Source organism: Pseudoliparis swirei, chromosome 18 (genome assembly GCF_029220125.1).
Source record: "Pseudoliparis swirei isolate HS2019 ecotype Mariana Trench chromosome 18, NWPU_hadal_v1, whole genome shotgun sequence".
Classification (NCBI taxonomy): Eukaryota; Metazoa; Chordata; class Actinopteri; order Perciformes; family Liparidae; genus Pseudoliparis; species Pseudoliparis swirei.
This window is the reverse complement of record NC_079405.1, coordinates 13,839,044-13,864,732: the sequence shown is the minus strand read 5'-3', so window position 1 is coordinate 13,864,732 and position 25,689 is coordinate 13,839,044. Positions and strand designations below refer to the sequence as shown.

At 41.9% G+C, this 25,689-nt stretch overlaps 1 protein-coding gene across 10 annotated transcripts in view; it reads left to right on the top strand.

The window, feature by feature from the left end:
* The first annotated feature begins 6,725 nt into the window (after positions 1-6,725).
* The window catches only part of cadpsb (Ca2+-dependent activator protein for secretion b), a 70,108-nt gene continuing 51,144 nt past the window's right edge, over positions 6,726-25,689 (top strand). For all 10 annotated transcript variants that reach the window (XM_056436614.1, XM_056436611.1, XM_056436615.1 and 7 more), the window contains exon 1: positions 6,726-7,118. In XM_056436614.1, coding sequence (XP_056292589.1) covers positions 6,783-7,118 — 336 coding nt within the window. In that variant the 5' untranslated portion in view covers positions 6,726-6,782. The remainder of the gene's footprint in view (positions 7,119-25,689) is intronic.

Below are 25,689 nucleotides of genomic sequence, written 5' to 3'. Positions count from 1 at the left end.
AACAGCCGGTGCATTGCACAGTCCAAAAGGCATTACCAAGTACTCATAGTGACCATTCTGAGTGTTGAATCCAGTCTTCCACTCATCCCTTGTTTTATTCTAACCAAGTGATATGCATTTCTTAAATCCAACTTGGTGAATATCTTGGCCGTTGAAGCAGTTCAAAAGCAGATGACATGAGTGGCAGAGGATAGCGGTTCTTCACCGTAATGTCATTTAGTGGACTGTAGTCTATGCAAGGTCTCAGAGACCCGTCTTTCTTTCCCACAATAAAGAATCCCTCCGGCTGGAGATGATGAAGGACGGATAATCCCTGATTTGAGTGAAGAGGAGATGTATTCATCCATTGCTGTTCTCTCAGGTCTCGAAATCGAGTAAAGTCTCCCTTGGGAATGGGGCTCGGTAAGAGATCAATGGGACAGTCAAAATCTCGGTGAGGAGGTAGCGACAAGGCTTTAGACTTGTTAAACGCTTCTTTAAATCATGGTAACAGGAAGGTACCTTGTGTAGATCAGGATAGTCAGGGTGATCTATAATGATCCTACTAGAGTCTGTTGGTGCATTAACAGGTTGCAGAAGTTTACACCTGCCCTTACAATCCTCTCCCCATTCCTTAACTTTCCTGAAGGCCAGTCTATGTGAGGATTGTGGATCTTCAACCAAGGAAACCCCAAAATAATCGGGTGCTGAGTCGACTCAAAATATGAAATTGCATGCTCTCGGTATGGTCCTTATTTATAGTAATCTGTATGGGCTCAGTGCAATTGTTAACTGTGAACAACAAGGCCGTCTAAGGCACTGGCACTAACAGGATGAGATAGCGGACAGTTTTTATTTTTAGCTGTTTGACTAGGCCCCAGTCTATAAGGCTTTCGTCAGCCCCTGAGTCTATTAACACACCCTGGTCAATGGTCTGATTGTTAATACAAATGTCTACCTGAGTAACAGGTCGAGGAGGGAAGTCTGCGGGAAACTTGCTCACCAGCGCCTCCTTTGACTGGTGAGCACGATCTTTCCCGGCATGAAGCGAGTTGATGACCGCTGGCCGCAGTAGAAACAGCAACCCTCCCAGACGGGCGCTGCCTCTCCTCCAGAGAAAGCCTGGTTCTTCCAAGCTGCATGGGTTCACCGGAGTCATTCGGAAGTGTAGTCCTCACATGGTCCGGTAACATGAGCTGGAAATTCTGTTACGATCTCAGACACTTAGGAAGTAGGACCCAATTGCACGACCCGGGAGACAGAGATAAAGTATTTGTAAGTACTTTATTTTTCGGTTCTGCAGTGAACAAAATGAAAGCGCTCACGTAGTGAGGGATCAAAAACTTTTCAAGAGCACAACATAACCCGACCTGATCATGGCAAAAGACCAGACGAACTGACAAGGAACACTGGGAGACAGGGGAATTTAAGCACATGGTAACAAGACACAGGTGGGACCAATCAGGGGCGGGGCTGACACTGATGAGCATAGGAGACAGGTGTGATGACAGGTGAAAACAATCAGGAAGCCTGGAATGAGAGAAAGCGAACATAAATGACATGAACCTCTCTAGCATATCTGTCGGTGCACAACAATTTCACTCTTTTGCAATCCACATATCCAGTTAATTTCACTAAAAATAATCTGTTACATATTGCAGATATTATAACACGTATCTTAAAATACCAGTTAGCAAGGATGTATACACATTCTTGGTGAAACTGTTGAGTGTCACTATTTGCTGGGTGTGAATCCCTCTGTGAGATGGTTATGAGAGCTGCAATGCTGACACTGACCCTATTCCATCAATCTAACATTAAAAACACTCCCAGCATTTAAATATTTCAAAGAGCACCTCAGCTAACATCAGAGAAGCTCTGGACCTCTGTGTGCCGGTGTGTGCGTGCCTGTGTGTCTGTGTGTGTTTGTGTGTCTGTGTGCCTGTCTGTGTGTGTGAGAGTTGATGTGTCACTTTCACGATGACAAACTATTTTTTAAACTGTTTTTGAAATGCGGTTGAACCCGGAAGTCTGGACTAAACACTAAGCTAAAGTCTTAGAAGATGAATATAGGTCTGAATGATATACGTTCATGTGCACATGATAAATATCTTTCTGCAAAAATAACCACGTTCCCCATCTCTCTTACGCTCTGACACTCTTTCGGAATACACACTAAATACATATCCTTTATAGAATGGCAAGAAGGATTTATAAATGGAGAGAACTGAGGGTAGGTAGTCATAAATATATTATCATGCTGTAATATAGTCTGGTTTGTTACTGTACGCTCTACATACATTGAATGTGTCAACTCTTTACAGACCCACCCACATAACAGTGTGCAAAACACACATCCAGGAACACATTCAATAACAAACCTTCAGTTTGAATTATTGCTTTGATTTTGTGTATTTTTTAGGATTACACGTTTTCTTATGACCCTGGTTCTTGTGTTATTTATTGTTTCTAATTACTTATAGACATAGTTAATGGGAAAAAAGACTGTTAAGATGATATGCAGCAGTGATGATAAAGTCAGGCGGCTTTCCATAGAGTCTGACTTCAATAATCAAAAATTAATTTATTCGATAGGGTCAATGTAAATTCAAATTATGTATCTGCTGAGCGCAGTCAAATATCTAATAAAGTCTCGAGTATATCTATCTTGTAAAGTATATACAGAATATTTCTCCAGGTTTAACCTATTCAACAGGGAATGTAAACCCTGACAGCTTTATTTCCGATAACAATAAATTTACAAATTTACATCTTGATATTTGTGAATTACTGAACGAGATTAAGTTGCTTTCATGTGGTCCTATGACTAAATATCACATTACTTTTTATTAAAGGGATCTCACCTCAAAATCCATTTAGTAGCTTTTCTGGAGGTTTCACTCATAGTGTTGGATGATATCTTCTTCAGCAGATGGAGTTTTCTTGATCGTCATGGAATTGATGCTAGAAAGCACCTTCGATTTGTATTTTATGAATGGTAACAATGGCTACTTGCACGTGAGGTGGGCTGCTTTGAGTGACCAATCCACATACAAAATCACCTCACTGAAATCCTCATCGCTGTATTCAGTCGCTGTAAAATCATACTGTACCTCACCTGCCAAGTCCTAAATAGCAAAAAGACAACATTTGTGACTAGCTCGTAAACATTCTGGTGTCTTTAGCAAGTGAAGAGCCACATATTTCCCTCAGAGGTTTAGTGGAGATCAAAACACATCTATAATGAGGTTGAATATTGGAGGTAAAAAAAAGAAAAGGTGGTAATATGCCCATGTTGCATTCACAACTTTTTCTTATTGCTTAAGTGGCCAGACATCTGCTATTGTAAGTTTAAGGGCCACTTCCCCTTGATGGTCTAAATAAAAGACAACAGCAGTTGAGGAAACAATCTCCAAACAAAGTCTATTTAACAGCAGTTCCGGAGCTTTTATCACATGACCTTCATCTTCATCAGAAGGTGAAGATGGAGTGATCAAAAGCTCTGTAATCACCAGTGTAACTCCAAGTTCTGATGAGATTGCTTTCTAAACGTTATTAACTTCATGATCGGACAATGGAGAAGTGCCATGCACAAAATGAAGGCAAGCAAAGTCTCCATGAAAATCCAACAGACAAAAAGGTTGTCTGCATGATGAAACGTGTATTTTTTTTCTTCACACTTACCTTTGTGTTTTACGACTCTGAAGAACATCAACATTTAATGTGTACACACTATAGTTGAAGTAAAGGCACGGGGCAGAGAACATCAGTCAATTATTGATGTTTAAAAGGTTTGACGAATTCCTTTGCTGAGGTTAGTGCTAGACCTCTCAGAGGGATCTCAAGCGTGTGCAGTCGCAGACCACTGAGAGATGTCGCCCATCAGGAACTGGCAGTGGCCTTTTGAGGAACCTATAACGAGCGAAGGACTATGGAGAACAAAAGCAAACCTAATGTTGAGTACCAACAAGGGCAAGCTGCTGTGTGAGTAAAAACTAAAGAAGAACTAATAAATGTCAGGTCAGGGCAACAGGAGATCCACGAGAGCAAAACTGGAGCAGGAGTCCTTGAAAGCATGGTTACCGGTAGGGAATTTGCTGGTCGGGTGCATAAGCAACATCTGGAGTAGCAGCTAGTCAGTCCAGCTGTCCTATCAATAAAATCTCAGAGTGGAAGTTGGCAGGCCGGCTCATTCTCAGTCCATGCTGAGTTCACAGAAGAAGAGGGGTCCTTGGTGTGCTGGAACTGTAAGTACAATGATGGTGGGGGAAGTGAACGCAATGAAGGGTCATAGAGGTGACATTGGTGGTAAGAAACAATACATTTTTAGGGAAAATAACCTCCCTAACCTCAATAAGATTATATTATATATTGATTGTATTACTTACAATTACTATGAGTAGAAAACATGTGGCAGGTTGTAGTATTTCTGCATCTGGGTTTACATTAAGCTGCCTGTGTAGTCTGCTGTGTCCACTGGGTTTAATGGGAACTTGGAGGATATAGACTACATTTCCATTTTTAGGGTGATAGGTGGGATGTGAGTAGTTAAATAAAGGCCCAGGAGGATATTTGACCCTACCCTGAAACTGATGCAGCAAAAGAGAATTTAATTATATACACCTCTGCTCTTACATCTAAAGAGGAATTGTGTCCCCATGATGCCAGTGAGAGACTACTTCATATATCATATATGTGTAAGTGCAAACTGGTTGGGTGAAGTTACAATAGAGCAATTGTTCCCAACTTGTAGCTCATGGGGAGTAACCACAAGGTAGCCGGTTCTGATCCCCGCTCTAATGTAGTTGCATGTTGAAGTGTCCTTGAGCAAGACACTGAACCCCCAGTTGCTCCCCGGGCGCTTCACAGCAGCCCACTGCTCCTTGAGAACTAAAGATGGGTCAAATGCAGAGAAAAATGTCTCACTGTGGGATCAATACAGGATACATTAAATTCTTAATTATATTTAGAAAAAGATAACTCCCAACATGATTAACAAGATAGAATTAAAATATATATATTCTGAATTTCTGGATGGATACGCCTCTAAAACTTGATAAAATGTATCAACATGTATAAGAAAGGAATATTGCTTATTGGTTGAACAGCTTCTAACTTATTAGCATATGCAACCTGTGACAACCAAAAAGTGGAAAACGGAAGAAGATACTAAGATCATAAACCAGCCAGCAGCCGAACCAGTTGATCAGACCAGCTCCACAAGGCTCGTAAAATATCTCATCAGCAGGGGGTGATATAATCATCAACAGATTAACTCTGGTCTATAGGGCTTTGTCTTCATTGTATATTATGTCATTATTATGAGAAAGGGGTTTCCAAAAGAATACAGTTAGCAGGGCATTGATAGATGGCTGCAGTGAGATTATCTCTAATGTATTTCTACGGTTTAATGAAAATAATAACATGTGTTCAGTAGATGTCTGTGGGTGTTTCTCTCTTAATGTCAGTATAATTATATCAAAAGGGGCCCTGGTAAGGGGTCAGAAAGTCATTGTGGCCTATTGTCACTGTCATCCCATAGTGTCATATTATTTTATAAAAAAATAGATGCTGTCCATAAATCGACACATTACAGTCTCTGCATTGTCATGTTGGCCAATAGACAAAGGGATACTGTTATTTTTAGATTGTGTTTACACCAAGGTACAAAGACGTTCATGTTTTGTTGTTGTTGTATCCACAAGCAGATCAACACATTTGTATTTTAAACCACGTGCCATGTGAATGTTGCATTGTAATATTTGAAAAGGTCATGTGACAACTTTATTACAGTGCAGCAAAAACACTTGCATATTATCAAGTATTACAAGACTCACATATTTCAATATAATATACCAAAATTCAACAAAGTCGCAAGCTTTGCTTGATGTTTTTTTAAATATCAAATATCAACACATAGGCTATGTTTGACATTTTCATTTGGCCAGACCCTGTGTGGTTTTAAGTACACACCTGATGATTTATCTTTATCTTGAATAATACATATCTACAGATGAAACGCTAATGTGCCTGCAGCTAAGGCAAGCACATGCTGCAACAATCCATTACCCGACCAGCAGCCTGCAGATAGACAGCGAGCACGTCGTGTGTTCATGGCATCTCCACCCTTCAACGGCACACGGCGCGGAGAGGCTCAAGAGAAACATTTTACACCAACTAATCTGAACCCCATGCACTGCCCATGCACTGAATAATGTGCCCCATCTCAGTGACAGTATCAGAGAAATCCAGGGGCAGCCATCTTAGGCGTACCACTGCAGCGCGTTAGACGAAGGACGTGTCGCGCATCCTTCACGATCTGTTCTTTGGTCTGTGTTCAGGACCACGGCCAGCCCCCTACGCCTCGTCCCCGCCTGGCAGGCAGGGACGAGGCCATCCGCCGCTTCCACCCGGAGAGAGAAAAAAGCGGCTCTCCATCCCTTCAGCTGTCCGCCACACTACACTCCCCCTGCCCCTCCCCTCTGCTCTCTTCTCACCTCCCCCTCTCACATCCGCAGCAGTGACTGGCCAATAAAATACAGAAAATACGTAAGCATCGACGAGAGCGACGCGCAGGCGGAGAAAGTGTGAAGCAAAATCAACCTCATCCAGCTCCACTCGTACTGCTGACATCCCCCAGCGAGCGAGCAGCCTGCAATCAGGGCCCATCCCTGTCTTTACTTCGGGCTTAAATTCTTCATGAAATATAGGCACGGATAAGACTACGGCACAGCCATCTTCTAGGGGATATACCTTTAAAAAAAAAAAAAAATTGTAGGTTAGGATATCTGTAGAGACGCAAGATGTTAGATCCGTCGTCCAGCGAGGAGGAATCTGATGGGATAGTGGAGGAGGAAAGCAAAGAGGCAATGGCACCTCAGGCCGGATCCCGTATCTCACCGAGCAGGACCAGCGAGAGCTCCGGTGGACTAGCGCCCAGCAGCAGCAGCCGCAGCAGTGCCCGTCCGACTAGCCCGAGCCCGTCAGCCGCCAGCGAGGAGAAGGAGGACCTGGAGAAGCTGCAGAGGGAGGAAGATGACCGTAAAAAGAAGCTGCAGTTGTATGTTTTTGTGATGCGATGCGTCGCTTACCCATTCAATGCCAAACAGCCCACAGATATGGCAAGGCGACAGCAGAAGGTAAGAGTCATTGGTGTAAAGGCATGATTAATAACCCCATGCTGACAAAATGCCTACTTTCATATCGCAGATGTTGTCATTGATGACCTACATACGGTTGAGCACGGAGGGGGGTTTGGCCTATCCGGTAGTGCACGGATCCAGCTCAGTCCCAATGAAACCAATGTTTGTTTTTTGACGCAAATTGTTGAAATCCTCGGAGCATGACAACAAAACATAAAAACGCTCTGAGCTCCAGATAGTGAAAGTACACATGGCAGCCTGCTGCTGAGCTTCAGCCTGAGTCCATGTTACTCCATACACTATAGCTTATAAGTGAGATTAATCTCAGAGACATTAATTGAAAGGGCGTTTATTGTAGATGGCTATTGGACATGTCATTGTCCCTGTTGGCCTACATCTTACCGGATGCTTCCCTATAGATATGAAGCTGTGGATATATCATGCCTTTCTGGCGGATACCCAATTCTAACCATTTGCGCCATCACTTATCCCGTTAATTTGGCCTCCCAAGGTGACTTTTAGGCACAGACCTCTTGAGGATGGTTGCTTAATAGCCCTTCTCTGCAGATGACCTTGGCTCCTCTCAGCAGTTTGTTGTCAATTAATTGCATACAAAAATAAAATGTCCACTCGTTTTATTTATTTATTTTTCTAAGGTCCAGTTCATAAAATCTGTATAAGTTACTGTAAGATACAAGGCCTACATCCTGGTTTCACGTTGCTGCTGTGAGGCTCCATTGACGCTAAAGCCAATTTTGGGTCATGGTGTCCTTACTGTCAGTCATGCACAGGCTCTACTGTACTCTACGAAGGTTGAATTGATTGTGGACAATGGCCCCAGTTTATTTTCCAAAAATAGACCATCTGCTGTTTGTATTCCAAGGTTGTTATGTCATTTTCATTTGTTAAGGCACAACAGTCATTATGGATGCTAGAGCCTTTATTTTTTGAAAACATTGCATTTAACATGGCTCAATGAGACTGTACAGTTTCTTGCAGCTCTCCTCACTGGGCAGTTTTATTCACTGTGGACTTGTACAGGATCCATTCAACTCTGTTTTAATCACTGATCATGTTTAACTCTTAGAAGGAAACTCTGTAAACAATATTATGGAAATTCTGCTTATTGCTTTTGTTTAAGTCGCTGACAATTCCTCTTCTGCTGGACACAGTTTAAGCCATATGGTCTGCATGGTTTTCTGCTGACTCATGCACAAGTGCATGTGGCATGGCAAAACCACAGTGCTTCCATATATTTGTTTGTTTGTAGTCCCGCTCAGCGTAGGTTACTGATAGTCTAATGCTTGCTTACTAATGCACGTTCATTTAGGCAGCCACAAACCTTTTGCTGTGGGTGAGTGAATATCCGGTGAATCAATCCAATGCGTGCTGTTAGACCAGGAAATCAAAGTGTGTCTGTCTGCCTACAGTCTGCCTTTGACTTTGACTTTGTCCAATTTTGCTTTGGCACAATCCCTTCAGAAGAACTATCCACCTTGTGCAGAATTCAATGAAAAGTCTATCGTCTTTCTTGACATACATAATTGGCTTGATTTAAACAACATTGAAAGAAGATAATAAACTAATTATGCAAACATTTAACAACACAGAGCACATTCTGACAGTTATATGCTTGTATAGTGTCATGACATTGTGCCTTAGTCATCATGTCATCATTTAATATTGTTTTGGTCCTGTGTTGAAAAGGAAATAATGGTTACAAAATTCACTTCATTCAAGATATATCATTCAACATGCATCGAATTTTTTATTTATTTTCTTCTTAAACCTCCCTTAAATCTGGCCTCCTTAGAGGTTCATAAACAATAATGTATTAATGAAATTCCTCACACCGTTAGCTGCACAATCTAATATGTAGCCTATTACACATATTGCTATTATAGATTAGTCACATATGATGAAACAATTTCTGTAATGAAAAGACAAAGGCCTCAGCAAAACATGTGGAGCAGCTCCATGAGAATCCATTATTAGAAGTTTTAGCAAACAAGCAGTGATAGGCTATCACAGAGAAACCAGCCAGGCTGATGTGTATGCAAGCTCTACTGCTCCTTGAAATGTATTTCTATAAGCTTGTGACAGGGTAACACAATAAGGCAGTAACAGGCTTTCTTTTGCGGGGCAGGGGGAATATGTTCTCCATCAGTCTGAACGATGTGTTCTCAAGCAGGAGTATGGAGGCCACTCCTGTTCACATGTTGGCTGAGTGTATTTGCATATTTGTCAAGTGTTTGCATGGAAGGCTAACTGTCCTGGGACACACTTGCACTAATGGGAGGCCCCCTCACTAAGCATGTCTTAAATTAAGTATTGAGGTTATTGACAGACTTGTATTTGTGTAATTCATGGAATTATGGCATCACTGTGTATTGTCCTGTTTACCAAATCCTACTTCATTTAATGGCAATAAGCTGCCTAAACTGTGTGCACAGTGGAATTGAATATGAAGGATAATTCAGAAGACAAGGTCATGACATCATAGTGTTTTGTGTTTCCCGTAATAATCAAATTACATTATGTGGCATCTTCATCTGACTTCATCTGACACCACCAGCAGTTCAACATTATCCATTGGAATAGTTTAAACATCTCTATTATATATATTGGCACAAACTTTCATCTTCCCAGATGATGAATCCTATATGGGTCTGTATTCTTTGACCTTTCCTTTTGTGCCACCATGAGGTTGGCATTTGTGGTTTTGAGTGAAATGTCTAATCAACTGTTGCAGGAACATTGGGTCAGTTTATTTATATTTCCCGTAGGATGAATATAATAACTGTGTGATCTTTAACTTTCATCCTTAGCCATCATCCATTAAAACGTTTAGTTTGTCTAGTAGTTTAATTTATGACCAAATACAGTACCTGCTAATTACTAATGTTAGCATGCTAACACGCTAAAGTAAGATGGTGAACATTTCACCTGCTAAACATCAATATGTTTGCTTTGTTATTGTTATTATGTTATCATATTGAAGTAAATATCTGCTGAAAGCCCTGCTCTGCCTAATCATAGCCTTACTAAGTCACGTATAGATCACATTGAATGTGTTTTTCTAAATTGAGTAACCTCTGTAGTTCAGTTTCAATTTGAAAGTGTGATGCCCGGATGTTAATCTGACCCAATCAACTCATCTGCCAGCAGGCCCCCTAATAGAGTGCCTCTTGGCTCAGCATTTTAATACTATAGAGTATGCCTTTTGATACTGGGAGGGAGAGGAGCTGTGAATTGTGCAGCGCGCTCTGTGATATGAATGTGAATTAGCGTGAAATGCAAATCAGCGATACTTGTGATTCAGTGAAGTTTGCTACATTGGTGATTAGCGCTAAGCCTGGCAGAAGTGTTTGGGTTTCCCGATGCAAACTGGTTTTACATGGACTGGGATTCCTATCATGTTCTTACATTGAAACCATAATAATTGCTAGTCTGGCCAAATGGTAGTAGAGTAGAATTTATAAAATATTAATTATAAATCTTAACTGAAATCTAAATAATAAGTTATCTTAAGGCAATGGAGATGTGTTGTGATTAATTTAGACACCAGCTATAAGAACCACTATAAACAATGTTTTAAAGACACTTATAGTGTGGTTTCAAAACTCATGCATGGACAAAGTTATTTCATCTTTATACATGCATTCAGTGGATACACATGGTGATATAACTCATGACATGAAGATATGAGGAATATAAACTAGAAGATGGAGCTTAAGATAAGAGGCAAATCAAACTGACATCCTTGGAAGAGGCATGAGTAAAATTAGTAGCATAAAAACTTCATAAGACTACCCTCCAACTAATGTATGTGCAGTAATGATTTCCATTAACTGTTAATGCTCTATATGGTTTTACAAATGTTAATGTATAGATTATGTCACTTATGTTAATGCCCCATATTTCTGCTGTCTTCCTTAAACAAAATTGTAAAAAATTCAGAATAAGAACAACGAACATGGAGATATACAAATACGCTGGAACTACTTGAGCTCATTATGTTCATAAAACAGTTATGTTGACAAAAGAGAGCAGCTGTAAATGGGGATTTCTGTATGACATTGATATTATTTGCATTATTATGTAACATCTTTAAATGGTGTTGTGCAAAAGCATGCTTTGAGTTAACGTCATAAAACATGTTGAAGAATATTATTACAGCTGTCTTGTGAAAGTGTTCCAGCAACACTCTTGAATTATATATTATCTGCTAACTTTACTTGCTGAGGAGTTACTAAACTAGTTTATTTACTAAGCTAAAGTTTTTCTTGCTAGTCCTGCCTGATTTAGTTAGTCTGTATTTGCTGATTGTCCTGTTGAGAGATTGTATCTGTCCTTTGTTCCTACTGTGATCCTGTTCTGGTGTGTGTGTCATCCGTTTGACCTGAATCTTATCGGTTTCATAATTCATCGGGGCTGGTTTGAATACAACTGGTGGGGGGCTTGACCAAGCCAAGGGGGCGTGTCTGAGCAGGGGGTGGTGGAAGGCCAAGTGGCTCTCGGAGGACAAAGGTTTAGGAGTGCTCGGAGGACAAAGTTTGAGGGAGAGGACAAAGAGGAGGAGGACGAAGAGTCTTTTGCATTTCGTCTTTCTGTAGAGTGTGATATTTCCCTTTTTTTTGAATGTGCATCTTTCCATACCCACTCTCCTATCTCTTCATGCCCTACTCAGGGTGTTCTCATTCTCCTACCGAACTCCCACAGGAGGCCCCTCTCACCCCCTTCCATCCACCAGCCTCACCTGCAGTCAGCTCACTGAGCAGTGGCTCAGTCTTCCCTGGCTCTCTTTGCTTCCTCTCTGGCTTTGCTGTGGAGCAGTCGCTACAGAGGCTGCTCTCTCTGAGACCTTTAGCCACACCTCTCACACACCTCACCCCACAAGCCTCCTCACCCTAGACCCTCTGGTCGGGTTCCCCCTACCTCTGTCTCATCTCACCCACAGGTTTTTGAGTTTCCCCCACCGTTACTTCTCTGTCCCCATTCACTTTTGTGTTCTGACTTTGTCCGATGGTTCCACCGATTTTTTCAACACTCCTGTAGCTTCTTGTTCCAGGTGACGTTGGTCTAGACTCTCCCGTTCTCTTGCGTCCTCCTACCCCCTCCTCTTTAACCTCTCTCACTCTCCCCCTTCCATCCACTCAGAGTAGTCAGTCCTCACCTCTTACTGTCTCTCTTACAACCTCCACCCACTCTCCCTCAACCTCACTACCTCTAACACAACACCTACTCTCCTTTCTCACAAGTTTCTGACCACCTTCTCCCTATTTCTCGACTCCCTGTCTCTCACCACTCTTCACCTCTACTCTCTCTCACTCTCTGTACTCTCTCAACACACCAACCTCCTCTGTACTCCTTCTCTCCTCTGCACCTCTCCCTCCTCCCTCCCTGCTCTGCCTCCTCTCCATTCCCTCTCTCTGTCCTCCTTTCTCTACTCTGACTGCTCTCTCCGACGCAGACTGATCCTCTCATCTCCATCTCCTCTCTCTTGATCTTCTTTTTGTCTCTCTTTGTCCTTCTCTTCCGCCCGAGGTTGTCCTGCTCGGACGAAGCGCGCCCGCCAAAATGAAGCGGCGAAAAAAAAGAGGCGAGAAATCTTCATCAATGAAATCTTCCTCCTCAAATTCTTCCTCCTCCTCTTCCTCTCTCCTCCTCTTCAGCCAGCAAAATTCTACCTTCCCAAAATTCAGTCTTCCTCTCTCTTCCAAAAAACTTCCTCCTTCTCTTTCCCCCCTCCCATCCCCCCTCCCCTCACCCCTGTCACCTTCCTTAGCCACCTCCGCCCTTACTTTACAAACAAGACAAGACATACGCTCCTCACTCATCATCTTCCCATCATCTCCATCATCTCACTTCCTCTTCCTCTTTTTCCCCTTCTTTTCCCTCTCTTCTCCTTCTCCCAACCTCCCTCTTCTTGTTTCACCCTCCTCCCTGCCGACCCCTGCCTTTCTCTCACCTCTTCTCACCCCACCTTCCTCTTGACCTCTGACCTTCCTTCCTTCCTCACCCATCTCTCCTGCAGCTCTAACCTTCCTCAGGAGGCGAGGAGCTCCCTGAGAGGCTGAGATCAAATTCACCTGCGAAGCCCCTCAGAGTCACGCAACCCTCTCTCTCCAATTCTTTCTCTCTCTCAAACTTCCTTCTCAAGGAGCCAAGTGTCACTCCTATCTCCACATCCACTCCCTCAACCTCCCCTCCAACCACCACCACCTTTCAAGTCACCTCCACCCACAGAGACGACGGCCCTCCCTGTCTCTGCAGCCTCCGCTAGGCTCCTAGCTCCTTCTTCTCCCTCCTCGAGCCTCTTCTGCCTCTCTTGACTCTTTAACACCTCCAGATCCCTCTCTCACCCTGACCTTCCGGACCTGGGATCTCTCCTCTCGCTCTTTCTCTCTTCCTCTCTTACCTTACCTACCGCAACTGGAGAATCCTGAGAGGATCTGTGTCTCCCCCTGGTCTCTGGGGTTCCTCATCCTCAAGGTTCTCCTCCTCCTCCTCCTCCTCTCTGTACTCTTCTCTCTGCTCTGTCACCTCATCTCTCTTCAGCTCGCATCATAGCTGTGCTGATGACCACCAACTGATCTTCTGACTTCACTCATTCATCCGTGACAAACAAACACGCTCTCGAATCTCCTGACTCCCCTCTCCTCTCACCTCTGGATGTCTGCTGAAGATCCTGAAGATCAGACAACTGACAAGACTGAGCCATTCCTTCCAGCCACCCACCCCTTCACCAGCACCCTCAACACCTCACCTTCCCGACTCCCCACCCTGCCAGGAACCCTCTGCCACCAACAACGGACTCTCAACAACTGACTCCGACAACGACTGACTCCTGACGACGCTCCTGTGTAGCACATGCTCACAACATCAGAGAGCACAACCTCTCTTCTCACGCAGGTTCTCTTACAGGTTCAGATGGCTCATTCTGATTCACTCCTGCAACCCTCACCTCTCTGCCTCCTGGCTGGTCTACCTGCCTCCCTCATCCAGCCCCAAGCAGCTGCAGCTCATCAGCAAGACTGACTGGTGGTCCACACACTCCACCACCACACCACTCCCCGCTCTTCCTCTTCCACGGCTGCTCCAAAACACTGGAAACACTGGTCCTGGCGCTGCGCGGGCGACGGATCGGCAGACGGATCGCCTGGATCACATCACCGATATGGTCACACCCCCCGCTCCCCGCCCGCTCCAACAACGCATTCTCTGCACCTGCCTCCCTCACCTCGCCCTCGATCAAATCCTGTTGCTGTCCCTGGTCCTCTCCTCAGTGGAACTCAGTGGTGGGACAACACATCAGGACAGCAGAATCTCTACATCTTACATCGGAGACACAAAACACCTTTCACTATATACTATCTAAAAACACAGATTAGCATTATTACTTACTTTAGACTTTAGATAGCACTTGGTGTTTTTTTTAGTTCGACGGATTGATGAGGCTTCTGTATTCTTGTTGTGTTGTGTTTGTACTCTAGGTTGAAATGCACTTATTGTAAGTCGCTTTGGATAAAAGCGTCTGCTAAATGACATGTAATGTAATGTAATGTAATAAAGGTGTTCATCATTGGTATTGATATGAAAGTGGATTCTAAAGGTATGACAGCTGAAAAGCAGCAGGTAAACTACCCCCTCACCTACAATCTGTGCAGCCGCATGTAACAAATCACATCTCTTCTGTCTGCATATAACCAAGAAGGAAGGAGAACAGTGTATCTCTTAAAATACTAACATCTTTTCACAAAGGTTTGACTACTTTGAAGGCAGCAATCACATTTAAAATAAATAGGACTCATATGTGCCTTGTGCATTTGAATAACCGAGTAGTGTGACCTGATATTTGCACACAAGGCTATCATCTACGAACAAAAATACCTGCATAAATGAAAATCTTACATCGCTGAATGCTTGCACATGAATGTAAAATACTTTGTGTTTCAAGATGGCATCATGTAAGGTATAAATAAAAGTTCCTCATAAAAGGGAAAGATATATCTGTTCTGGCTTGAAAGCCAATAATGGTGTTTCTCTCCTCTAACGGAACCTTCTCTGAATACAGTATTTACTATCGTACAACCTTTGTGTCCTTACAGACACTATTTAATGGTGTCTGCTGCACTTGATTTGGACAGGCACGTGTTAACCATCTACAGTAATCATTTGCTAGAGCGTAATCCGTGGTACAATACAAAGAGCCCCACGTTTTCTGAAGGACAGTCTGTGGCCATGATGCAGGATTGTCTGGTTGTGGACAGTTAATATATCCTCATGTTGTATGCATGGGTTGAGACAGATTAATCTGCAGGGCTCCTGTCATCCTTTTTGCATTGTTAGTTTTATAATCCCTGCATGCTCCCAATACTGCACAATAATCATACTCAATAAAAAGCCGGCACATTGAAAATGGACATTGGACATTAACAGCCCTGGTAGGCAATGCAACTGGAAAAAAACATTAAGTGATGATTTTTTAACAAGCTTTACATTACAATTATGTTCACCATTATTGTGATTATAACACAATTCTAACTTACCTCATCAAATTTGAAAGTGGGGATGCATTATTTCCATTTAAAATGAATCTGCTGATTATATTCGGGTCTGTAAAACGTTATTTAAAATAGACGAAACAGCTTGCTACAGTTATAATTCATACATATTCAATTTACCAGCATATGAGACTAAAATAAAAACAGCCATCATTCACATTTTAGCAAGCCAGAGATTTAATTAATATTAAAAAAGCGTAAAACTATAAATTGAGAGTTCTTAATATTGGGCAGCACGGTGGCTCAGTGGTTAGCATTGTCGCCTCACAGCAAGAAGGCTCTGGGTTCGAATCCCGGTCGTCCCAGGTCCTTTCTGTGTGGAGTTTGCATGTTCTCCTCGTGTCTGCGTGGGTTTCCTCCGGGTCCTCCGGTTTCCCCCACCATCATAAAAACATGCACCGCAGCCTCACCCCGGTTCGTATGGATGTGAATGAATGTTGGTGGTGGTCGGAAGGGCCGTAGGCGCTGATTGGCTGCCACGCTTCCGTCAGTCTGCCCCAGGGCAGCTGTGGCTACTGATGTAGCTTACCACCACCGGGATGACTGTGTGTCTATGACTTCTGGACTCTGGACTGTAAAGCGACTTCGAGTGTCTAGAGAAGCGCTATATAAAATAAATGATTTTTATTATTATTATTATAGTCAAAAATGTGCAATACATTAACTTTCAATAAACTCATTTATTAATCAACTCATGGTTCTACCTCTCGTCAACATGCTACTGTTAATTACAGACATTTTCATCATTGTTTTGGAATAAAATAGCTGGGTTTACTTCCTGCCAGATGTTGACATTAACAAAACACTGCAACAGCAATCGAAATATTTAGTTGCTGAGATAGGTGGAGTTAAGTGGATTAGTTTGTTCGTGCTTGCACATTTCCAGTGACTAACTATGTCTGTGCAGACTTTGTATGTTAATCTTAATGCCAATTACTTTAGATTTTCTCATTAGTACCTCGTCATGCTTCAGACTAAGCTGTTAAAACACAGCAGATCAACATTAATCAGCTAGTGTCATCATGGTCTTGTTTTTTCAAACTGTTATAATTTTTTTTGGGAACACTGTAATTGGGAATTTTTTTCCCCTCATGACATAGTTTTCTCGTATTATAATTATTAAAATTATGATGTATGGGAGTTATAATCACTGTACACGAACACTTGGTGAACTTTCTTTGATGAATACAATGTGTGAATGTACATAACCTCTCGTCTTAAGAGTGAAAAGGCCGGCAGCTCTTGGTTGAATGTCTTTGAGCAATTGTGAAAATTACCATGGTATGACTCGAGTGAGGAAAATGGAGAGAGATTAGTAGTGGTGGTTTTCCACATTAAAGGAAGAAGAGCTACGGTAGGATCATTACTTGTGTCTTTTTGTCATTGAAAATGACAGAAGAAGCAATATCATCCATAAAGCAATGCAGTAAGAAAATAATAATAGATCCATAGACACAAATGTCAAAGCCCAACCTCAAGAAGTACATAAATTAACTGTCATTCATACTTTTGTTCTGCACTGCCTTCACATTAAATAGGAAGGTCATAAATCTTCTACTAATAATTCTAAAAAGACATCATCAATCATTCCACGTCAACTTCAGATTTTGGGGAGTTATAGATAGATATATACTTTATTAATCCCCAAGGGGAAATTAGTTCTCTGCATTTAATCCATCCTTAGTTATTAAGGAGCAGTGGGCTGCAGTGATGCGCCCGGGAAGCAGCTGTGGGTTCAATGCCTTGCTCAAGGACACTTCGACTTGCTACTAATGGGGAGAGCCGGACATCAAAACCGGGGGGGGGGTTTCACCCCGACCCCCACCCCACTGAGCAGCCGCCCCTTATATTATATTATTATTTTTGATTTTTTTCACAACTTTTCATAAAAAAAAAAAGAAAAGTGTTTGTTCCCAGAATGAAAAATCGGATAAAATGACAGTTGATTGCATTTTTGTGTTGATTGAGTCTGAAGAACACGAACCGACAACCTTGGGGGACGACCCCCCACCCCACCCCCCCTAGCCAGCCCCGCCCCTTAATATATATTATATTGTATTTTCAAACACTTTTTTCATATAAAAAAAAAAAAAAAAGTTGTCATCCAGAAAAAAAAAATCGGATAAAATGACAGTTGATTGCATTTTTGTGTTGATTGAGTCTGAAGATTGAGAATGAACTAAATCTGTTGGTTTGGCGTTAGACAGCTTACCATATCTGCTCCTCATCTCTGCTTGAGGCGTAGAGCCGTCGCTGCTACTAGCACAACACACCCACTTACTCAATCCAACTGTCAACACTGAAATTGCATTGTGAGAATGTTTAATTATTTTGAAAAAACATGTTCTTTTACTATTTGTCTACAATCTTAATAAGAGTTTCTGAACTCTCAAGTAGACCACGTTTGAAAAATATGACTGATTTAATCTGTGTGATCTATTGCCACTACTTCTTGAACTGTTTGCTGTGGAAAATAACTCTCAATGCAATCCTCACTGAGCATCTGACAAGAAGACGAGATGGCACAAGACATAGATATCTGAGATAATCACTCTGAAAAACAGAGTGAGTGAGAGAGATTTACTAGACGGAGGAAAGAGGGAAAAAGACATTAAGTGATTTGTGAAGGGAGGGTGGAAGGAAAGAATTGATATCTTAGGTTGATGAGAGTAATGCACCAACATCGTAGAGAGATACCAACCCACATTCTGACTTGTGTACTCTTCTCTTGTGCAGCACTGCAGTATTCATGTCATGTATGAGAAACACTATCACACAAGGACACAATAGATACATGCAAAATGAATGAATACTAAATATATTATTACATTTCTTATTACACAACGGAAGAAATAAATAACAAAATAAGCTTTTTTAAGCTTAGTGTTCTTAACCAATTTAACTATTTAAATGTTGGAGTGCAACTTTATCCATCATACAGTACAAGGTCACTCCATCGTTGGTTGGACTTACATAGAAAACTGCCTTTATTTTTCTGCACCCGGCTGTAAGAAGACTTATTTCCACTGGATTTTCCTCGAGAAAATTCAAGATTGCACAATGTATTGCTGCCAGACCTGCTACAAACAATTGTTCTCATTATTGATGGATCCATTGACAATTTTCTAATTAAATAATTAAGCAGTTCAAATGGAGACAAGAAGAGGTGAAAATGCTCATCAAATGCTCTGAAAAGGTGAAGTTGTGCCTGACCAACAGGACAAAATCCCAAGATATTCAATTTAAAATGATATATTACACAGCAAAGCAGCAACTCAACTAGATGTTGCAGATACAATTGATAGATTATTTGCATTGGAGCTACATATATTTGACTGTAAGGAATATCTCAAAATCCTCTTCTTCCGGCAAGTGGCACTCTACACCAAATAACTTAACAATCCTAAAAATGCTTTAAAAGCTAATTTTATTTGAAGTAAAATATAGCCGTCCCTCAAAAAATACTATATTATTTTTGATTATTGAATAGATTATTAAATCATTACATATACACTGTCACCTACTTTAATGTTGTAGCTGTTAATTTAAATGGTATTAATACAAAAGTAAATTTGAAGTTCTACATATACTGTTGTGTAGTTTAATCCATAATAATGCATCATAATTATAACTGATAACTTTAGCTGCTGAATACCAAACAAAAATCAATTATCTGGTGATGTGGTTTCTGTAGACGGCATTGCCCTGGCATCCAACACCACTGTAAAGAATCTTGGCGTTATCTTTGATCGGGACTTGTCCTTTAACTCCCACGTAAAGCAAATCTCAAGGACTGCATTCTTTCATCTACGTAATATTTCAAAAATCAGGCACATCTTGTCTCAAAAAGATGCAGAAAAATTGGTTCACGCGTTCGTTACTTGAGACTGGATTACTGCAACTCCTTATTATCAGGCTGCTCTAATAAGTCTCTTAGGTCCCTCCAGTTGCTCCAGAATGCTGCAGCTCGTGTTCTCACTAAAACTAAGAAAAGAGATCACATCACTCCTGCACTAGCTGCTCTGCACTGGCTCCCGTAAAATCAAGAATCACTTTTAAAATTCTTCTCTTAACCTACAAAGCCTTGATTGGTGATGCACCATCATATCTTAAGGAGCTTGTAGTACCATATTGCCCCACTAGAGAGCTGCGCTCACTAAATGCGGGACTACTTGTAGTTCCTAGAGTCTTAAAAAGTAGAATGGGAGCCAGAGCCTTTAGTTATCAAGCTCCTCTTCTATGGAACCAGCTTCCACCTTCAGTCCGGGAGGCAGACAGTCACCTCGTTTAAGAGTAGACTTAAGACCTTCCTCTTTGACAGAGCTTGTAGTTAGGGCTGAATCAGGTTTGCCCTGGTCCAGCCCTTTGATACGCTGCTATAGGCTTATAGCTGCCGGGGGACGTTTTAGGATGCACTGAGCACCTATCTCCTCTTTTTTCTCTCCTTAAGGATGAATTTTCATCTCTCCATCACACATTACTAACTCTGCTTTCTCCCCGGAGTCCTTTTGACTTCACGTCTCATGGGGTCATCGGACCCTATGAGACGGCATAGATCCTATCTGCCTGATGGATCATCGAGGTCTGGGTCGTGGAATTCCTGCTCCTGACTACGCCACTGTCCTGTTGAGACTCCGCCCACTGTTGAGACTCCGCCCACTCCTCCTCCCCACCGCCATCTGCCTGATGGATCGTGGAGGTCTCCATCGTGGAATATGCCTACTATGAACTATTCATACACTCTGTCACATTCATTGAATGTATTTAAACTCTAAATCTGTCCTTCTGTACACATTACATCGATTGTTCTGTCCATCCTGGAGAGGGATCCTCCTCTGTTGCTCTCCTGAAGGTTTCTTCCCTTTTTTTCCCCCTGAAGGGTTATTTGGGAGTTTTTCCTGGTCCGATGCGAGGTTTTGGGGCAGGGATGTCTATGTGTACAGATTGTAAAGCACTCCGAGACAAATTTGTAATTTGTGAAATTGGGCGATACAAATAAACTGAATTGAATTGAATTGAATTAAAGTGGAGTTAGGCAAAAAAAGAAAAACACTCAGAAGGAAAATTGTGGAAAAAAACCTTGCGAAGTGTTATGGTAAAAATGAATGCATCTATTTATAATTCATCAAACGAATGTCTGCAAAAGTGGGCTTTATTACCTTCGCATTGAAAATGCGGAAGGTTATGTTTTGATCGCCGTGTATTTATTATTATTTTTTTTTATTTGTATGCGTGTTATTCGCAGAACAGAAAAAGTATTGAACCGAATCGCATGAAATTTGGTGGGATGATTGTTTATTATCCGGGGACCAGTTGATTAGATTTTGGGATCGATCGGGTCAAAGGTCAAGGTCAAAGGTCATGAACAGGTCAAAATGTTCTTGAATCGCATGGAATTTGGTGGGATGATTGGTTATTATCCGGGGACCATTTGATTAGATTTTAGGATCAATCGGGTCAAAGGTCAAGGTCATGGAAAGGTCAAACTCTTTTTTTTTACCATAGCACGATACATTTTTGTCCAATTGGCATGCAATTAATGCCAACATTTTCATAATTCAATGCCTAATCTTGTGATATGCGAAGGTATGCGCTCTACCGAGTGCCCATTCTAGTTTCAGTAAGTAAATATATGTATTTATACTCAATATGATGCCTTCAATGCAATGGAATACACACCAATGATATGATAGTGTTTTACTAAATTGATGCAAATTCTCCCATTGATCTTATCCCCTCTATATGGAAGTTCACATGTCCATACCATTAAGGTTACATTAGGTTGAGGGCATATTTTCTGCTCCATAACTGAATGAGCATAATGATGAAGCAGCTGAGCTGAGCAGCTGCTGCCTGTGAGTTGGTGGCGTGATACTGGATGACTGTCACAAGAAGGGGCTCATAGCTGGCTGTGAACACAGTGTCCTGCTGTATTTATCAGCAGTGCCACAGCTCCTGTATACGACAACAGTTTGAAGCCTGAATATACAGAGCCAGAGCTTCCTGTTGTATCCCTCTGTGCCGTGTGTGGAGCTCTATCTGCAGAGTATACACCTGGCTGTTTACTTACCCAGCGGAGTGGTATTTACTCTCACAACGCAGCGTGTGTGTCTTCAGAACGTATCTACGTGAGCGTGTATGGATGGAGATAATAGATGGTTCATCTGACTTTGTATAATTGTAGTTTTCTGACCACAGTCAGCCCACAATGCTTGTGTTCTGTGTTTGATGAGGCCTGTTGTTGGTAGATTTTGTGCAGCTGTCATGCGGCGCTTGCTTCCGTACTCCTATATACTCAGATGTGAGCCGGTGGTGTCATCTGCAACATGACTGAAATATGCTGAAAGGATTCAACGATATCATGTTTGCTGAAAACCAACAGCAGCATTAGTACGCAGCTCTTTCCTGAGCAAACAGATTTATACTCAATAATAACATTTAGTTTGCATGATATTGTCATCACTTTGCACATTTGATCTCATGAAAGTAAAGTGGACCCTCCTTTTTAGGACATCTTCACAAAATGAATTCAATTCAATTCAATTCAGTTTATTTGTATAGCCCAATTTCACAAATTACAAATTTGTCTCGGAGTGCTTTACAATCTGTACACATAGACATCCCTGCCCCAAAACCTCACATCGGACCAGGAAAAACTCCCAAATAACCCTTCAGGGGGAAAAAAAGGGAAGAAACCTGGAGGAGAGCAACAGAGGAGGATCCCTCTCCTAGGATGGACAGATGCAATAGATGTAATGTGTACAGAAGGACAGATTTAGAGTTAAAATACATTCAATGAATATGACAGAGTGTATGAATAGTTCATAGTAGGCATATTCCACGATGGAGACCTCCACGATCCATCAGGCAGATGGCGGTGGGGAGGAGGAGTGGGCGGAGTCTCAACAGGACAGTGGCGTAGTCATGAGCAGGAATTCCACGACCCAGACGATCCATCAGGCAGATAGGATCTATGCCGTCTCATAGGGTCCGATGACCCCATGAGACGTAAAGTCAAAAGGACTTCCGGGAAGAAAGCAGAGTTAGTAACGTGTGATTGAGAGATGAAAATTCATCCTTAAGGAGAGAAAAAAGAGGAGATAGGTACTCAGTGCATCCTAAAACGTCACCCGGCAGCTATAAGCCTATAGCAGCATATCAAGGGGCTGGACCAGGGCAAACCTGATTCAGCCCTAACTATAAGCTCTGTCAAAGAGGAAGGTCTTAAGTCTACTCTTAAACGAGGTGACTGTGTCTGCCTCCCGGACTGAAATTGGAAGCTGGTTCCATAAAAGAGGAGCTTGATAACTAAAGGCTCTGGCTCCCATTCTACTTTTTAAGACTCTAGGAACTACAAGTAGTCCCGCATTTAGTGAGCGTAGCTCTCTAGTGGGGCAATATGGTACGACAAGCTCCTTAAGATATGATGGAGCATCACCAATCAAGGCTTTGTAGGTTAAGAGAAGAATTTTAAAAGTGATTCTTGATTTTACTGGGAGCCAGTGCAGAGCAGCTAGTGCAGGAGTGATGTGATCTCTTTTCTTAGTTTTAGTGAGAACACGAGCTGCAGCATTCTGGATCAACTGAGGGACCTAAGAGATTTATTCGAGCAGCCTGCTAATAAGGAGTTGCAGTAATCCAGTCTCAAGTAACGAACGCGTGAACCAATTTTTCTGCATCTTTTGAGACAAGATGTGCCTGATTTTTGAAATATTACGTAGATGAAAGAATGCAGTCCTTGAGATTTGCTTTACGTGGGAGTTAAAGGACAAGTCCCGATCAAAGATAACGCCAAGATTCTTTACAGTGGTGTTGGATGCCAGGGCAATGCCGTCTACAGAATCCACATCACCAGATAATTGATCTCTGAGGTGCTCAGGGCCGATTAAAATTACTTCGGTTTTGTCTGAGTTTAACATCAAGAAGTTGCAGGTCATCCATGTTTTTATGTCTTTAAGACATGCTTGAATTTTACAGAGTTGGTTGCTCTCCTCTGGTTTTATCGATAAATATAGTTGAGTGTCATCTGCATAACAATGAAAGTTTATGGAGTGTTTCCTGATAATATTGCCCAAAGGAAGCATGTATAAGGTAAATAAAATTGGTCCAAGCACAGAACCTTGTGGAACTCCGTGATTAACGTTGGTGGTTATCGAGGCGTCATCGTTTACAAATACAAACTGAGATCGATCTGATAAATAGGATTTAAACCAAATTAGTGCCGTGCCTGAAATGCCAATCGACTGCTCCAGTCTCTGTAACAGGATGTCATGGTCAATGGTGTCGAATGCAGCACTAAGGTCTAACAAGACCAGGACAGAGAGGAGTCCTTTATCTGCTGCCATTAAGAGGTCATTTGTAATTTTCACCAGTGCCGTCTCGGTGCTGTGGTGTTTTCTAAATCCTGATTGAAATTTCTCAAATAAACTATTATGATGTAGAAAGTCGCACAACTGATTTGCGACCACTTTCTCAAGGATCTTGGAGAGGAAGGGAGGTTAGAGATCGGTCTGTAGTTAGCCAATACCTCTGGATCCAGAGTGGGCTTCTTCAGGAGAGGTTTAATAACAGCCACCTTGAAGGAGTGTGGTACGTGGCCTGTTAGCAGAGACACATTGATAATATCTAATAGAGAGCCGCCAATTAAAGGCAAAACGTCTTTAAGCAGCCTCGTCGGGATGGGGTCCAAGAGACAGGTAGACGTATTCAAGTAGAAACCGTTGAAAATAATTGGTCACGGTTGATAGGAGAAAATCCTCCAAATATACACCAGGGCATACAGCGGTTTCCAAGGCCATTCCACTTGAGGACAGATTGGCACTGGTTATGGGCAAGAGATTATTAATCTTGTCCCTAATAGTTAAAATCTTTTCATTAAAGAAGTTCATAAAGTCATTACCACTAAGGTTTATAGGAATGCTCGGCTCCACAGAGCTGTGACTCTCTGTCAGCCTGGCTACAGTGCTGAAGAGAAACCTGGGGTTGTTTTATTTTTTCTATTATTGATGAGTAATAGGCTGCTCTGGCATTACGGAGGGCCTTCTTATATGTTTTAAGACTATCTCGCCAAACTAAGCGGGATTCTTCGAGATTAGTTGAACGCCATATGCTTCAAGCTTTCGTGACGTTGCTTCAGTTTGCGGGTCTGAGGGTTATACCAGGAGCAAACCTCCTCTTCCTCACTGTCTTCTTCTTCAGAGGGCTATCGAGTCCAGTGTCATTCTCAGAGAGCCTATGGCACTGTCAACAAGATGATCAATCTGGGACGGACTAAAGTTAGACCAGGAGTCCTCTGTTATATTGAGACGTGGTATCGAATCAAATACAGAAGGAATCGCTTTAAATTTAGCTACAGCAGTATGAGTTAGGGATGTCGTGTAAAAACTTTTGACTAACGGAGTACACTCGCGTTGGATAAATTCAAAAGTTATGAGGTTGTGGTCTGACAGAAGAGGATTCTGTGGGAAGACGTTCAAATGCTCAATGTCAACGCCATAAGTAAGAACAAGATCAAGCGTGTGGCCAAAGCTGTGAGTGGGTTTCTGTACTCTCTGACAGAAGCCAATCGAGTCCAACAAGGAGATGAATGCAGCACTAAGGCAATCATTATCAACATCCACATGGATATTAAAATCTCCAACAATAATAACTTTATCGGTTTTAAGAACCAAACTTGATATAAATTCTGAGAATTCAGATATAAACTCTGAATATGGACCTGGTGGCGGTACAGAATCACAAATCGAATTGGCTGTAGTGTTTTCCAGGTTGGATGTGAAAGACTAAGAACAAGGCTTTCAAATGAGGTGTAGTGTAATTTTGGTTGAGGATTAATTAATAGGCTCGATTCAAAGATGGCTGCTACTCCACCTCCTCGACCGGTGCCTCGAGGAATGTGAGTATTAATATGACTTGGAGGAGTCGATTCATTCAGGCAGACATATTCTTCATGGCTCAGCCAGGTTTCAGTTAGGCAACATAAATCAATGTGATTATCTGAT